At 35.7% G+C, this 17,598-nt stretch overlaps 1 protein-coding gene across 7 annotated transcripts in view; it reads left to right on the top strand.

The window, feature by feature from the left end:
* BCAR3 (BCAR3 adaptor protein, NSP family member) overlaps positions 1-17,598 on the top strand; it is a 97,541-nt gene that overhangs the window by 16,228 nt on the left and 63,715 nt on the right. For 3 of the 7 annotated variants that reach the window (XM_086901889.1, XM_086901888.1, XM_023932044.2), the window contains 2 exons: positions 12,810-12,924; positions 14,496-14,610. In XM_086901889.1, the coding sequence (XP_086758015.1) occupies positions 12,838-12,924; positions 14,496-14,610 (202 nt within the window). In that variant the 5' untranslated portion in view covers positions 12,810-12,837. Of the gene's footprint in view, positions 1-278; positions 567-3,291; positions 3,387-4,939; positions 5,178-7,289; positions 7,462-12,809; positions 12,925-14,495; positions 14,611-17,598 lie in introns of those variants that run through there. The other 4 variants (XM_086901891.1, XM_023932043.2, XM_086901890.1 and 1 more) reach the window with 4 other exon arrangements.

Here is a 17,598-nt window from a genome sequence, read left to right on the forward strand (position 1 = left end):
CTGACCTGTCTTTTGTTCATCTAATGCAAATACATAGAGCTTCAGACAGATGTCAGAGGAAATGTTTAATAAGTTAAACTCCAATGCTTAAAAGCACTGAAGCTCTCCTTTCAGTTTGCACATGATACACTCTAAAACTTGTCATGAGTTTATCTGGTAATTGCAGGATTACAGCCAACACAACCAAAGTCAAAATACTACAGGTAGAAGCCCAGTGCTTCACCTGCAGTGTATTAGGACTTTAACCCAAACTAAGATATGCTTGTGTCACTGAATAGGTGTTCAGATATTGCTGCAAATTAAGGGCTTGGCTGAAGCAATCAGCTTTGCTCTGAACCTCAGCTGAGATCCTCTAAGTTACACGTGAGAGCCAAAGTTCTACTGGAAGGTGTCCTACACTGCAGCAGTATGGATCATCCTGCCTCTGCACTCGTGCTATTATTGGAGCAAATTGCTACAGAATATGGTGAGGCAAGGCTGGACAGCTTCTGAGGAAGAGGGTCAGTGCACAGCACAGTGTCAGTACCAGTTTGTCATGAGAAATGCTGCAGAACAGAAGTCAGCAGGTAAGGAAAGCTCAGTGGTGATGACTGAGAAATCAGTAGAATCCAGCCTCCATTTAAGGATGGTTCATGGCTTGAATGCAGTAACACTGCCTCACAGAGCAAGAGGGAAACAGGAAGGGACTGGAAAGAAATCCTTTGCACTATCTGCAGAAATACCAATAAAACTGGTATGTAGACAGATTTGGTAAGGAATTAAGCTTGCTACCACAAAATTAATCAAAAATATTCTGAACAAATTTGAATTGGCATTGCAAGTTTAAACTGGCTCAGCATTTTGTTTTATCTACCTGTGGTGCTTTTTATCTGTCTCTAGTACTCCTGGCACTGCCTATACCATATCTTCAAAGGGAAAGGAAGTAGTTCTTTGTTTATGAGACTTGCCCTGCATTTACAAAAATATGACTGGTAGCATTTTTGCATGTAAGCTCAGATGATTCAAAGATATTCCTGACTTGCTACTAGTGTTTTCTCCAACTGGAACCCAAGTATTTTAACATTTGAACTTGTTAGCTGTTTGGGTCCAAAGGTATGCTACAAACCAAGTTACTGCTTTTTGCATATAGAATCACTTGTAAGTAAAGGATCTGTCTGACTCTTACAGACAGATTGAGCTACTAAGAAAGTTGGTGAGGTTATGACCCATCTTGCCCTTTATGACTGAGCTCTCCATAAAGCAGCTTCCTATATGTTACAATTTTTAGCCCAACTTTTAGTGATACTTTTTTTTATTGCTAGTTGACTCAGTGCAAGTTATGTAGTATTGTGAGTTCTAGCCCTAACTGCCACGTATACAAGGACATTCCATTTAGAAAACAGAAAAAACATCAATCTGAAATTAAAACAGAATTTATATTAAACCTCATTTGTTCCAGCTTTGTGCCCAGTGCCTTACAGAATCATACTCATTGAATACAACAGTTTATTTTAATAAACCTGTTTATTTGATCTTGACTATATTAAAGGTATTTTCCAACCAAATGATTCTATGATTATTGATCATCTTCAGGAAATGCACTATTTTTCTTTTCCTTTTTCATTATGGGTTGATTAAAAAGAAACAAATTCATCAACTGATTTTACTTTCTGAGGGTGTCAAATTGACAACTAAAGTTAAATTTTTGTTATTGCTTATCATGCTGTTTTTTCAATCTGGAGGTAGCAACTAGCATGTTATGTTCTGCTCCTAATGCCTAAACAGTTTTTCTCACTTGTTGCCGCTGAAGATGAATAGATCACGCGGACACAGGCCGAGGTGTGGTGCAAGAAAGAGCAGCGTTTATTTTTCCTCCCAGGATTTATAGGCTTCTGACCATGGCCAGGGATTGGATGGTCAGGATAACACTTTCTCACTGCACTGGCCATGAGAGATGCCCGTCACAAGACGTGTAACAGAAAGAATGTACATATCTAAACATATCTATGTTTACAGTTACTGTCCTGGGAAAGTCTTTAGAAAACTATGTTAGCAAGCTCAGAAGCTGAGTTTTCAGGGCGACACTCACTCTGTTGTAAAATGAAAGTCAACAAAAATGAGTGCGTAAATAGATAGGAAAATGTACCAGGCATGACTTTGTGCCTTGCAGTAAAGGGTAGGAAGGACAAGACAAATCCTGTTAACTACACAGATCAAGAGTTTAGAGCAGCCAAGCACTAAGAACACATACACAAGAGCAAAGGCAGATTGCAGAGTGAAAAGACTCAGGACTACTAAACTCTTGCAGAAAAGAAGAAATCAAGATCAGATAAATTATCTTTTTGTTCTAATCCATTTCAATGCAAATTCAGCTTGGCTTGCTCAAAACACATTTAGTGTCTTAAGCTAAGATTGATTTAGTACTGGGATATGTGAGAAGTGCCACCGTAGTCCTTCCTTTTGTTACGTAGCAAAAACTGCCATGTGGGTGCAGAATGAAGCACAACTTGAGAGCACATTTTTCTGTTGGTCATGATTTAGCAAATGCACCTGTGATGTATTTTGTTGTTATTTCTACTGCCAGCTTGATTCTTATCACAAGTCAATTTTGGTAGATTAGACAGCACTCAAATGCCAGACTTAATTAGTCATACAAATATCTCAGCCTTTTACAAAAAACCCTGTGTTATTTGTAGAACACACGTTTGTATAATTTCTTGAAAGACCCAAGTTAATCATAAAGTTTCAAAGACCAGAAGTCAAATGAAAAGAATGTTAAAAAAAAAAATAAAAAAATGTGGAGCTTTTACAGAAGTTCTGTGAGCAGCCTTATTAAAAAAATATGGCATTCCTACTATTTTCTTCCTATTCTGAAGGGCAGAAGAGCTAAAGAGGAATTGTATTAAATGATAAAACATTCAGAAACCCATTGCAGTAACTAGTAGTTACAGAATTTGAGACAGGCCATGGTCCTGGATCTGCACATTTTTTAAAAAACACACACTGTGCATGGGCACAGCAAAGCAGGACCATTTCATGTATCCAGTTTAGCATCTGACCACACAAATGGTAGACTTGATGCAATGGCAGTGAGGAACTTCTGGATCAATTTCTCTGAGGAATTGAAAGGAGCAGGATTAGAATGTTGAAGTTGGATCAGTCCACAGTGAAATTTCAGCATAGAATCACAGATGTAAACTCCTTTTTTCTTCATCCTCTCTCCCCACAGAGAGCCTAGCATGCTAGCTTTAATCAGATTTCTGATTATATGGCATATGTATTTAGAGTCTGTTACTGTTGGATGCATTATAGGCTCTGGCTGTTCAAGCTGAGAAGCAGCTGTGGAGTCTTTTCAACAGTGAATACTGGCTCAATTTCAGCACTGAACTAACACGCTGCTGGTGCAGGTAGGATGAACTCCCATCTAGTTACAGAAGACCACAGAGACATACAGAAAGAGGAAAGATTTACTGCACTGTAGTGACCAGCACTTTCTGTTTAAGTGTTGGGTTATCTTAGTTCTATTTATTCATTTGAGTCTGATCACATAAATAGTGTTATAATTAGCTGTAGCCTTCAAAAGATCTGCTAAGTTGCTTGTATTTGTAGATTTGTACTAGTCTTTTCTGGTGATGTGCTAGGTTCATTAATACTTGGTCACCTGATTGCTGTCATAGCACTTGCATTAAGCACAAATATTTGCCATTTCTGGGAATCAAAAAACATACAAGGTACATTCACTTTAACTTTAGACCAGTGGCAGGAGAATGTACAATGACTAATTTGGTTGTAGAAACAGAATTAGGGAATTGCCCATCCACTGAGTCAAGTATTGTTAAGATTTGCAAGAGCAAAGTGATACTTTCAGAATTCTTTGAACTAATTTGTACAAATGGAGCAGCTTCATGCCACATCTGCATTCCACATGCAATGCAAGAACATTTGCATGAATTGACCAAAAGTTTCTTCCTAAGACAAACTTTTGCTCATACATGTGTTGTAAGAACATAAGTATACAGGTATATTTACTACCCCAGCATGCCACCACAGCTTTTAGTAATTCATCCTGTAAGAACTTTCAGAGATCTTGGTTGTGTCTGTCTTTGTTTTAAATAATATTTTATTTGTTGTTTTATCTGCATAGACCATCTTTTAAACTCATTTATCCATTTTCTACGCAGGACATGAGTGACATTATGTTCCCCTTTGAATAAGATTGTGTGAAAAACTCTGCTTCTGTTTTAGAGCTTTGGCTCAATAATTAAAAATATGTTGATGTTATGAAATGGAGAAAGTTAGACTCCTATATGTAAGGAGAATAAATGAAGGGTGGTCAGTCAATGCCTTCTATAAGCACTACATAAAGAATATGAACCACTGTCTCAGTTGTTTCTTGTAAGCTACTGGTGATAAGTACTGACATCCCATCAACTGAAAATACCTGATTTGAAGTCTGACATAAAGTAGCTTAATGTCTGTAGTATTTTTTGTGAGATGTCTGGCATGAAAATCTGCTGTGTGGTTGCTGAGTTGCTGAGTCAGTATGTATTTAACTCCTGATTGGTACTTTGTAGACTACTTAGCTTTACCTAAACATTGGCCAGAACAGCATATGCAAGTTGAGTAATGTTTTGTATTTGTTTCTCTGTAGTGTGCAACAGATTTGCTAAATGTTGAAATTATATAAAAATCCATGTTAGAAGTACCCCTTCAGTGTCTAGACTTCCAACATTTATGCTAATAGTTTCTTTTCAAAGAATCCAGTATCCTTACATCCTTCCCAATTTCTCAAAATTTTACCCAGAACATTTCAGACTTAAACCAATTTGAACAAGGAACCATGAAGCAAATCAGGGACTAAAATAAATTAATTAAGAGTATTGATAGCCTGTTCAGCATGTTACGTGATGCTGCATATTCCTAAGTAGCTCTGTCTGCTCTGAGCTATTCTGGTAAAACCACTCCTCTAGATTGAGGCTTGAACAGCATGTGTAATGTCTGTGACAGTCGGAGCCTTGGAGATGGAATTGGGTGAACAGAGTAGTCTATTCAGATTAGCGTAGGGGATTCATTCACATGGAAATCATTCCTGGCACAGTTGAAACAAAGTATGAGTGAAAGAGGAAGCAAAAAGGAGACACGGCGAGCTGCATTCCCAGCACCAGTAAATCAGCAGAGCTTCATTGTTCACAATAAATGTAAGTTACTTTGCATCACATCAGTCTCACCCACAGTTTTAAGAGATGGTGGTGACACATAGTCCTACAGTAAAAGATTGCTTTCGATTAATTTAAAACCTAATTCTCAGCATGGTGTAGAAACCATGTTATACTAATGTATAGTATTATAGCAAGCTTTAAAGTGAAATTTTTTTCACCTTCCTTAAAAGCTCATAGATGTTTTTCTATAGTACTGAGAAGTTGGATGAGACTAGTTTAATTCAGTAAAGGGTAGAAAAAGTGCAGAGCTAGCTAGTACCAGTAAAAACGTAGCATGATACCTAGGAAATCTGTGTTTCTGAATTTTGTGGTGTCAGATGTGCTTCCACTAGGAGGAGTTGTCACCATATCCTTACCCTATAAGATTATCAGACTTGTGCTTTAATTTAACTCATTTGATGAAAATGTGATAGTTCACAATGTAACTATAAACAATCTATAAAGTTCACCTATGTCTACCTAGCTTGTAGCACACAAACTAATAATATTAATAAATAATATTGCTATTTGGTAGCAATATAAGTATGAAAAGCTTGCAGCTTATGGTATCCTACAAGCAAACTAGTTTGTCATTTGCTTTATGGCAAAAATTAAATTTATTTCTTAGACATTACAATTCATTTTCAATTTCAAATTTTCCATAGAACTGTGTTTTAGTTTTTCAGAGTTTTAAACTATGCTTTAATAGTCACAGTACGGAGAAAAGCTTGAAATTAATTGCCTAGAAGTTCCAAGAAAGAGGAAAGAAAAGTAAAAGTTAAATCTCATATGTACACAGTCTTAGGATTTTTTGAAATATATTTATTTGTTAACACTTATATTGCAAATACTGTTTATGACTTTAAAATACAGTGGTTTAGAAGTTTTGATGGGCCAGTCTTTCATTTGTATTTTAAATTCAATGTAATACAGTCAGTGCTTGAATTTAAGTGCTTGTTTTGATCTGTTTGTGAATGAAGTGTTGCAAGACAGTGTTATATTTGGTGGTACACAGTTTTGCTTTGTTTTTGCTACTGTTTTCCTGTACTCATCTCTTTTCAACAAATCCTGAAATATGATTCTTGTAAAATGTGTGTTTCGGTCACTTCTCAGTGATTCTCAGCTCAGATACAGCTTCTGCATAGACTCCCATGGAATAAAGAGATAGAGATCTTAATCAAGCCTGTCATCTCATTAAGAGAGAAGGGGATTGATTGAGAATACATCAACTTAGTATGCTTAAAAGACTTTCAGATTGTTCTAGAGCAAAAAAACCCAGATTTTAAACCTCTTGGGTATTACAAACCAGAACTGAAATTTTCCATGCAGCTTTATAATTTCTCCTGTTCAAGGGTGCTGATTTTTGCACTGAATCAAAAAGCTACAGTGACTTAGAGTGCTGCATTCCCTAGAGAATTACCGAATCTTTTTACTGTAGTTGTTCCCACAACACAGCTGGCCAAAGTAAGGAAATCTCTGCATCACTTGCTTTATTTTGCAGTTTGAGATACATTAACTTGTTTATGTTTGCATGCAGACTCTGTTCTGGATGGCAGAGGAGTCCATAATCTGTAGCAGGATTTGACTGGACGCTTAATGTCTCAGATTTTCACTTTTGCTGTATAAGCAGATCATTGTCATTGTCTGCTTTGTAGCAGTACAAGTGTTTTTGTAGATGTACAGTGAAGGAAAGAAGACACCCAAGTTCACTTGAAATAACAGTCCTTTCTTCTGGGTTATTTTCTCTACCAGGTCAAGTCTCTCTCACATCTTTTTTTGTGATTTTCTTGTGTATTTTTGACATGTTATAACAGGGATTTATCAGAGGTAATATGATAATTTTATATCTTTGTTTCATTTTGTTAAACCATTATCACTGTAAGAACATAAGGCTTTTTTTACATTATGTTCTTATGCTTTCTTTTTCCCTCTTCACCCTTGATGCCCTGTGCATGAGGTTTCTACATAGGTCACATTCCCATCTATGAAACTTTCTTACTTAGGTAGTTCTTCTCTTGTAAGATGTTTTTTCATGTAAGTCTAGAGTTGGAATCTGATTGTACTAATTATTACACAATGAGTAATTGTCACTTCTTATTGCTTTTCATGCAGAGTTAACAAAAATATCAAGGTTTTACATATTGTTCCTATATTAAAAAAGAATGGAGATCATTTACTTGTGATGTCATCCAGTTGACGTGCCAACCTCTGTTCCTGTGAATAAAGAGGAGAAGGAATTTTTGGTCCTAGCTTCCAACTCCTTTTAGCCACAGTCCTTGGCCCAGTAAGTGCTTTCTCTGGCAACCAGTGCGCGGTACCAGTCAGTATTTATTTGATCAGTGTCTGACACTTTGATTCTGCTGGTGGATTGCTTTTCAGGTATTTCTGATGCTTCTGTCTCTTGTCCCATCTTGCAGGTGCCTTTCCCTTTTTGCTAGCAGAAAAGATGGGCTTGGCTTTATAAGAGACTTTTGTAAGTGCAATACCTTTATTAGGTTAGGAGAACCTTGTCCAATTCTTAACTGCAAAATTTATTTAAGGCAGTAAGCTAGAACAAGTGTCATAGAAATTATGGCAAATTACCATTACCATAGAAATAAATCTCAGGTATTACTTTTCTCACTAAAATTGTAACACTTCTGTGGAGATGAAGCAAGCTTTGGGGTCATTGCCTGATACCTTTTGGATTTCCCACTCTGCCTTTAGTATTCCTTTTACAAAACAGTTATCTTTTGATACACAGATTTACCGTCTTAAATTGTATATCTGTGTATTTTCAAAAATTAACTGTACTACTTACAACATGTCTTAGACTTGGCAAATTGTTTAGAGAAGAGAGAGGAGAAGCAGAATTTTGATCTGCTCTGCAAAAGAAGAGGTAGGTTTTTTGTATTATGGTGGTAAGATCTCTTAGCTGTGATGTCACAAGCTTCATGACCACTTCCAGTTTTTTTAGTTGTTCATTCTACAGCATTCAGAAACTAACACTCAAATGGCAGAAACTTTCTGCCACTCAAACATTGAGTGCATTACAATACAACATTCCTGAATTAATTGCTTAGTTAAGCACAAATAGTTGTGATCAGCAAAGGAGACAGACCTTTGGTCAGTGTGATTACTCAGTGCCACAACACAGGACCTGAGGTGTACGTGATGTTGCATGGAAAGGTCAGGTTTATTGAGGCTGAAATTTAGAGGGTTTGTTGATTTCGTTGATGACAGAAAAAGATAAAGGTACATCTGAAATGGCAGCACATCAGAATCAATCTGAAAATAAAACTCATGGGCCTTTCATTCAAGTCAGGAAAGCATGCCAAGTTCAAGTGATTAAAAACCTGAAGAAAACTTATTAGGGCAAGTCTCCCATAATTTATACTAATAAATTATTTGTCCCAGCAGGAGGCTAGTTTTAATTTGGAAGTACAATCCAAGTCAATTTTGCTGAAGTAGAAAAGGCACAATAAGGGAAATGACTTTCCAGATGAGATGAAATTGCTGGCTCTGCTGACTCACATGAGCAACTTTGTTGGGGATAGGATTATACCATGATATGTAGCTTGATCCTTGTCGTATTACTGCCTGAGTCCCAAAGGGAGACAGAAAAAGGAGCATGAATTACTGTGCCTGGAATATTTACTATAATCCCACAGTGATTTTGAGTTATTCAATCATGGTGCCTTTGTCATAAACACTTTTCAAAAATGACAGTGATGCTGATTTGACATAACTGAAGTAATGATCCGATATTGCACATTACTTACCTTATGTTTGCAGCATAATAAGCCAACATCAGCAACAGCACCTTTTAATGGTTCTGGGATGCTGTAATAGAGGAAAGAAACAGTGACTTATCCATCTAGTAAAGCACTGTAGTGTGAACAATTGGATTTTAAAGCTACATATAAAAAACACCTTACTTTGTACACTTGCATCACGTGTGCCCAAATATGCATGACTGCAACTGTGAGAGAGAATGCAGGAAAGCACTCTGAAAGTAAAAGTTCAGCTCAGTAGATCAGAGAGCCATGCTAGGAGTCTCCCATTATTACTCATTTTGTAACTTTTTAGCACTAACTTGATTTCATAAAAACCTCTGAACAGGTGATGTTCAGAAACAGAATGATACAAACCTAGGTGGTATTTAAATTGTTTATTTTTGTGTGAAAACCCCTGAAATGGTATAAATTATGTGGATAGTTCTGCAAGACCTTCCATGTAAGGAGTCCAGAGTAACTTCACTCTTGAGCTCATTAAGTAATAAGAGAAGTCTAACTGAATAAATAGAAGCAAGTCATGTAGCCTTAATGGTTCTATCCCAAAAATCTGGTGACCAGACTAAACCTATGATGACCTCTTTTTGCAGGTCCTTAGTTGTACAGAAACTGACAGGGTTTAGAACAGATAAATAGAACAGAGTTTTTGTATCTCTCTGAAATACATGCTGTCATTTTTATTTTTCTCCCATTTCTTTCCCTAGTAGGGAAAAAATATCTGCCCAAAATCTGCCATACACTTTGCCAGTGTGTTCATAATCATATTTTGCATCTTAAAAAATGTTGGCATTACCTGTTTTAAGGAAAAGTTCATCCTGTTTTCAGAGATAAAAATAAATAGTGCAAAAGTAGAATAATAGGAAACTCCCCCTGCCTACAACCACATCTCATAATTATATATTTGGTGGGTTTTGCAATTTGTTTTGCAATTTCATTTTACTCTTAACTTTGATCAGGCTACGAATATATCTTGAGTCTTGATGACTAGGCTGTACTCTGCATCCAATGAACAGTGGAATATTGGTTAAATAAGAGTTATTTGAGTTTATTCATCAGAATTACCATTAGCAGAAAGATCAGAAAGGCAATTAGTTACCTTGTGAGAGAAAAGACGTTTTTTTATCCTTCAGCTATAGGAACAAATTTTTCATTAAAACAAAAAGGATAAGTTTACCAAGGTGTTAGCAAAGACTTAATAGCATGTAAAAGTGTGCCATAAATAATCCCATTCAAAGGTGTAATTGCAGTATATTTGAAAGCATTGCATCTTGTATTTCTTAGTATCTTGTCATACAAGGGTACCAACATTCTCTGCTTGAACTTTGTTTAGTATGGGGGTTTGGGTGACGGGGGTATTGGTACTTTGGTTTGCATTTCTTTGTTGGTTTGGGGTTTTTTGGTATAAATTAATAACAGAGCAAATGCGGCTGGCCAAGTAAGATTAGATAGCCACTGTTTATCACTGTATTGTTAAAGAGAATGTTGCTCTGTGGAAATTCTGGGATTCCTTTCATGCTTAGTACAGAATTTCTCTTTGTTCTGGGATGATAAGTGTGATGACTTTCTAGCGTGTACTGTAGATTTTTTTAATTGTCATGTACTAATAGGGAATCCTAAGTATTCACAATTAAATTCACATTTGTAGTCTTAAAAAATATATTCTTAGTGAAGTTGTTAAACAGTTTGAAAACAAACTTGAAAACTTGAAAACTTGAAAACAAGCCCCTTTATGACAACAAATATGAAGTCTCTAAAATGTATGAACCAGAAAAGAGGTATTTGTCCATGATTTTATTTATGTTTTAGCCAACTAGCTGTGTTTTTTCCTTTTATCTCTATGAGAATCATATGCCCTTCGTGCTGACCATCTTGAAATCTGAAAGTACCTGTTTAAAACAAGCCATAAATGAAGGACGTCAGTGGCTGAGCTTGTCCTCGCCTCACATAAGAATGTTCTCTGTGGCTTTAACATTCCTGAAGGAAATTCTTTAGTGGTGTGTCAACTAAATGTGGAGATTTTCTGGTCAATGTTACTCTTAGTTACTGGAATGCCACAGTTCTTTAGATGTATACTTATCATCCATAGCCTGCAATATTTTCACAATAAAGAAAAATCTGCAATAAAGCAAATAATATAACACAATATTCCAATGGACAATAGAGGGATTTCATGATATGACTTGAAAATTTGAAAAATCCTGCAAAAGCAGGTTTGTTCTTTAACATACTATGAGGTGACAAGTTCCAGAATTAAAACTTCCACGGTGTATCTGTGTATGTGTCTCTGAAGTGCAACCATTTTGTCTTTTTTCCAAGGTTGAGCACAAAGGTAACATTCACAGAGGCTTCCAACACAATGTCTGCTCCAAAACATTTTGTATATTACTAGCAGTTACTGTTCTAACTGAAATACTGTTAAAAAATTTCTAGGAATGTTGTGTCCATTGACACAAATAATACTGCTACCATGGCTTACCTTTCTGCAGAATAGCATTTTTAGGTTTGCAATTTTTATTTAAAACAAAAAAACAAACAAACAAAAAAGACATAAAAGCTTTTCTATTGTTCCAAGAATTATGAAAATGCTAAATTGCTTTCCCTATCTCACAGAAAGCAACACTGACTCTGCTGACTGAATAAATAAAAGCAAGTCATGTAGCCTTAGTGGTTCTATCCCAAAAATCTGGGACAGCTTCTGGGACAAAAATCGTTGGGGCAGCTTCTTGTGTGTTCAGGGTAGGCAGATGTATTAGAACATGTGGTTTGTAGCTGAAAAGTCATAATTACAGTTGGTTTATCCAGAGCTAACGAGCAGCTACTTCTTCTGAAGTATAGATGAGAGAAAGATCTCAAACTAAAAATAAAATAACAAAAATATATGATTACATGCACTGGGTGTCTGAACATGAGCATTTCCTGCTTCTGGCATCAGTGTTCTGACAAAAAGATGATCAGACCACAAGTTACAGATTTAGAATTGGGCATCCTTGAATTGATTTAGGCTATGCTCAAACTTGCGCATAGACATGTCTTCATAAATGCAGCAATTCTTGGAAGCTTAAGTATTTGTCTGTGCAGATCTTGCATAACTGCTTACATGGAACAGTGAAGCGGGAGAGTATTTTATGTCTTTTATCTTCTGATATCCATCATATGTCCATCTTAATGTCTATCTTTTATTTCATCTTAGCAACTGGGAGAAAAAGTAATGAAAAATATCTTAATTAACAGATAACTCAAATTCAGATGACATGATGAGAACAAACTGTAAAAATCTTTCACTTGCTTTTTTCCTTAGAAATATTCTGTAACAGGTTGACTTTATCTATGTTCCCACCTTGGACAAACACCCACCACAGAATCTTAGTCATTTTGACTGTCTTACAGAGAATGCAGTTTCATTCACACCCTTGATATTCTTACAGAAAACAAACCCCTTTTTCTATTCCTCTTCATTTAATGCGTTTTTCATGTGTTACACATGTAAAATGAATTACAACTGAATGAGGTATTGACAAACATTCTTTTAATACAAAGGCTGAGTATATTTTAATTTATACTACAGTACCAAGTGACTCTGTTGATTCATCTTCTGAAAGATTAATTCAGCTGCAAGAGCTAGACAAAATATAGTTTTGTTTGTTTGTTATATCAACATTCCCTGCTTGTATGAGGATTACAATGAAACAGTGAATTTAAGGTAAAAATTTTAATGCACAGATAACTAGCTCTTACTGTGCAGCCAAAAAAGTGTTAATCTCTTTGGCCATAATAGTGAAACTTGCATTTATGAAGTGTTTTCTGAGTTCAGTTTACCATTCCTAAACAATGTTATTTGTAATTTGGTTTTGTTTTTCAGAGTCATAGGCATTGGGAAGGAGTAGATAATGAAGTATCTACCCATTTCTAACTGGCTGACCCAGCTTGGTCTTGCAGAATATTGCACGCTCTTTCAACAATATGATGGTATAGAGGTGAGAATTGTCCTTTTTCAATAAAATTCTTGAGAAAATGTTAAGTAAGATCTTTCAAGCTACTAAAAAAATCCAACCAAAATGTGTCTATTAAATTTTCCACTGTGTTACCCTAAGCATCTGCTGTTTGGTACTGGAATTAACAACAATCTTAGTTGTGTTCCTTCTTACAAACTTTTTGCTGAAGTTTGAAGAGCAGGCATATTGCATTTGTACTCCTTTTTTGGTTTTTCTTGGAGGATGATTTTGGGATTTGGGAGAAGTGTGTTGGGTCTTGGACAAAAGCAGTGGGACTCTCTGTCACTGTTGACAAAGATGAAAAATCCTTTCTACTGAAATGCGAATTCAACATTAGTACCAACTTTTGCATTTGGGCAAACCTAGAAAGGAATAAATTAGAAGTAAGAATTATACAACTCTCTACTTTCATGTTATTAGTTACATATGAGTTATCATTTGAGAAAGAATATTATATTCTCAGGCATGACTGAAATTCTCCAACAGTGAGAACGTTTTTTTCTTTTAAAGCAGTGCTAGCTAGTGACTTAAGAAATTGAGTCTTTCTGTAGTTTGAGCACTATTCAGTCTAAAGCAAATAATGTCAGGCTTTTGAAGTGGTTTTTGTTTGAAAGAAAGATTTTAAAATTACAGTTTCAGAAACAGTGGTTCACACTAGAAATTCTGTGTCAACTGTCTTATTATTTACACAGTGAATCAATCTCATTTTGTGCTCTGGGGTCTGAATTGCAAATCTCCATTACAGAAAAGCCACTTTCAGTAACATAACTTGCTAGTAACAAAATACTGTACATTCTATGTATCTCTCTTTATCTTATTTACAGTGAAAATACAGTAAAGAACAGTAAAATATAAAGAAATATATTTGGATACCTATTTGCTCTGAAAGTTTTCATCATCAAATGAAATTTTGTACCTCCTTATAAATCAACATCAAATTGAAATTCTGTACTGCCTTATAAATAATATCTGGAGCTATTCAGCAGCTTATTTTGAAAGTAAAATAGTAATGAGTTTTCAGAGAGAAAGTGGATTAGGAGAAAACAGTTCAGGTTTGATTACTCAAATGTATGATATAGAAATTCTAGTTCTTCAAAACAGTGTCACAACTCATGTTGTCTATTATTACAGTGAATATCCTCTTCATTATACAAAACCTTCCCTTCTAAAATCATTATTCCTATCAATTCATGCTGAGATTATCTTACTTCACTAAGTGCAATTGGCATAATAGCACTTTTAGGGATTTTTACTCAAAGGAGTTGTTTAATCAAAGGAGATTAGGAATTCTCCAGCAAAGCTGACCAGATTTATTTTGAGGAAAAAAACTGAGAGACAAGGAATTAATATTTTTAAAGAAAAATACCTTGTTCCTTCTATGACATACCTTATCATGACAAAGGGGCTTCATATAAAATGTGAATATGTTGTTGAATATGATCATTTGCTATTATGTAATTTACGGTACCAGAAACAGAAAACATATTTGAAAGACACTTGGATTCTCCTGTATTAATAGCATAATTTTTTCCTTACTCTGGCATTTGCTACAGGATTTATTTCATCTTACAGAAGTTGATCTTAGAAAACTGGGAATTGAAAATCAAGGCCACCGAACACACCTCATTTCCAATATCCTGCTGCTTCAGGAGGTAAAACAAAAGAGAGGTAAGATTTCTATGTTGTCTCCTAAAGACTAAGGAATGAACTAAGGCAACCCAAGCTTCTCTGTCACAAAGGATGGTAAACAAATACCCTGATTCAGCCTGGGATACTTGTCTGAATGCAGATCACCGGGAGACTTTTTACAGACAATAAGAGGAATTCTTAAACATTGGTTTAACAAAAAATCAAACATTCATATTTTGGCATGGATTTAGAAAATAATTGTTTTAATAAAAGTTGTCATTCAGAAAAGTTTTCAGTTTTATTTCAGCTGCTATTGCTCTCACAGTCTTCACCTTAACAAAACACAGTAATGTCAACATATCATAATTGATGGAAGTCTGTGTCACAAATATCTTCCTCATTTGGAAAGATCATATCAGAAGGTCTAAACCAAGCTATTTTCTGTACATCCCACCTCATTCCTACTGAGGAGAGGATGTGTGCTCGCACAGTTCTGACCCTTCTTTTCCATTAGGGACTTCAGTGTGAATCACTGCATCATTCGTTGTTTTTATCAGCTCAGTATCAAAATTCAACTCAAATTCATGAGAGTTGGAACAAGCCCTGTAAGACATTCTAGTCTGAGTGGAAAGATACAGTGAGAAGTTATTCAACTATGACTTGTTGTACTGGGTGTTTTGAGAATCGTTCACAAGATAATGAGATACAAGTATTATGCATGCTGTCCAGTAATTCTTCAGATCACTGCCAAAGGCTTTTACAAGTTTAATGTCAAGCAGTTAGTTAGTTACTTGGCTAACAGTCCTGCTTCTACATTCTCTTGGTCAAGATAAGACTTTTGCACCATGTGTAGAAATTGATTATTCATAGAACGTGTTTAGCTACTGAAGTTTTCAGAAGAAACTAGAACTGATGGTATACAAGTAGGTCACTGTATTTCCTCAATGTTTTACAACAAGTTCAATATTGATTTAAAAACTTCCATGGCTCATGGGTTCAACTGTCTTAAAATATGGATGTAAATATGACATTTTTGTAACTGCTACTGTAAAAAGATTAGGAAATTATTTCAGTTGATGATTGCAGTGAAACTGGATGTGTTTCAATTGGTATCTGTTTTCATGTACATTAGGACTGTGTTTCATAATCTTTTCAGGTACTGAAGTGCGGAATGTATTACAGTTGTCAATGTAGCACTGTTTTTCTAAGGAAAACTACACTTTTCAAACTGTCACTGACATGGTAAATTGATTTGTAGATGGTTATGCAACATTTCATTCAACTCACCAGAATGTTCCGGCTCATGTTTGCTCAGCTTCAGTTATGTTGAGCCAACATCAAATCTTGATGTACTGCTGATGACTTCAGTGAATATGAATTTGAGTTAAAAAAAAATATTTCTAAAATGGTGTGTGTGTGTATGTATACATATATATATATATATATATATATAATTTATTTTTTTTTGGCAGTTAATTGCTAGAACTCTTTAAGCTAAACTCTAGTAAAATTAGTGATGGTTCATATTTTTATGGGCATTTATCTTGAGCAATGTTTCCATTCACTGTTGGATTTTGGCTAATGACAATTAAATGTATAATTTAATTGTGAGCTTGAAAAAAATACTGACACATTGATCTCCAAGTTCTGTTTACACCAGGATATTTGCATCCTCATTAGCTTTGCCTATTGTAATAAGGATTTCTGGGAAGGCTGAAAACAGATCAGTTCAGTCAGTCATACATGAGTGCAGACTGGTTTGTTTTCACAGTGGGGACTAATGGTTGTTATCTGGTCTCCAGGCTATTATGACACGGTTTTGTTTTGTGTCTTTGACAGAATGCTGTGTCTAGGAGCAAAGTGGCTAATCAGTTACACTGAAATGCTTCTTTTCCAGCACTGAACTTTACTGTAGTCAGACTTTAGAGAAAACTACTAAAATTTTCTATTCTATTGAATAAATGCTAATGTCCTACTAATGTACTTACTGTATCAGAGAAAAGGCTATCTTACTCTGTTTGCTGTTATTTTGAGCTTTAAACAACAGCATTGTATTTGGTGCTGGTTCAACAGTTTCCAGAGAGTGCTTCAAGTGATAAATCACTTTAATAAGTAAGTATTTGCACAGAGTTAAAAGTGACATTAAATTTTGGGAATATTTGTGAAAACATTTTCTGTTTTCTCAAATATCATCTTGATTCTGAAACTAATTTGAACAGGACATGTCTAGTGCATTTGGATTAGATTTGGATTCATCCTGTTTAACTCTAGCTACTTGGGCTGTGTTTCCACAGTAATTAATACCAAGACCTGTGCATTGACATAATGCCCAGCAACGCATTAGAGCTGGATGAAACATGTGCACATGATCACATATCTGTTGAATTAGGAAGAGTACACAATACGAAGTTCACTGGCTTGATACCTTTATGCCATCTTTATGGTAGCCGGTGATAGGGAAGTGAGTAGGACAACTGATTTTTGAGTGGCATTAGCTAATCAGTAGGAAAATAAATATTCAAAATTGTTACATCTCTTCAGCCCAGAAGAATAAATTTAATCATGGATCAGTGATTTGAATAATGGGGCTCTGATATTTTTGATCTATACCAGAAGACTTAAAGGCTACTGTACTGTAGACTCTTTAATTGAAGCTGAGTTTCCAAAAATGCCACCCTAAGCAGACTGTATCTTTTTCATCTTTCCTTAGCTGCTTTTCCCCATCTCTCTATCATTCCTTTAGCTGTCTGTAAAACTATCCTGCAGCTGCATGGTGAACCCATTGGGAAATAATATTCCAGCTGAAAAACAACCTTTTTTTCCTCCTCTCTCCATCCACATCAAGTGTCCAAGCCAATTCACTCTTCAGCTGCACAAATGCTCCCAAGAGCCTGCATGGCCATGGAAGACACAGCACAGCTGAGCCCTGGTGGCTGAAACAGCCCTACTGCCAAACTGAAACCACAGCTGAAGGTGTTAAGTGGGAGGCAACTGACTCTGCTCCCTCTACTATGGGAGAGACAGATG

This window comes from Cyanistes caeruleus, chromosome 9 (genome assembly GCF_971803275.1).
Source record: "Cyanistes caeruleus chromosome 9, bCyaCae1.hap1.1, whole genome shotgun sequence".
NCBI classification, from domain to species: Eukaryota; Metazoa; Chordata; class Aves; order Passeriformes; family Paridae; genus Cyanistes; species Cyanistes caeruleus.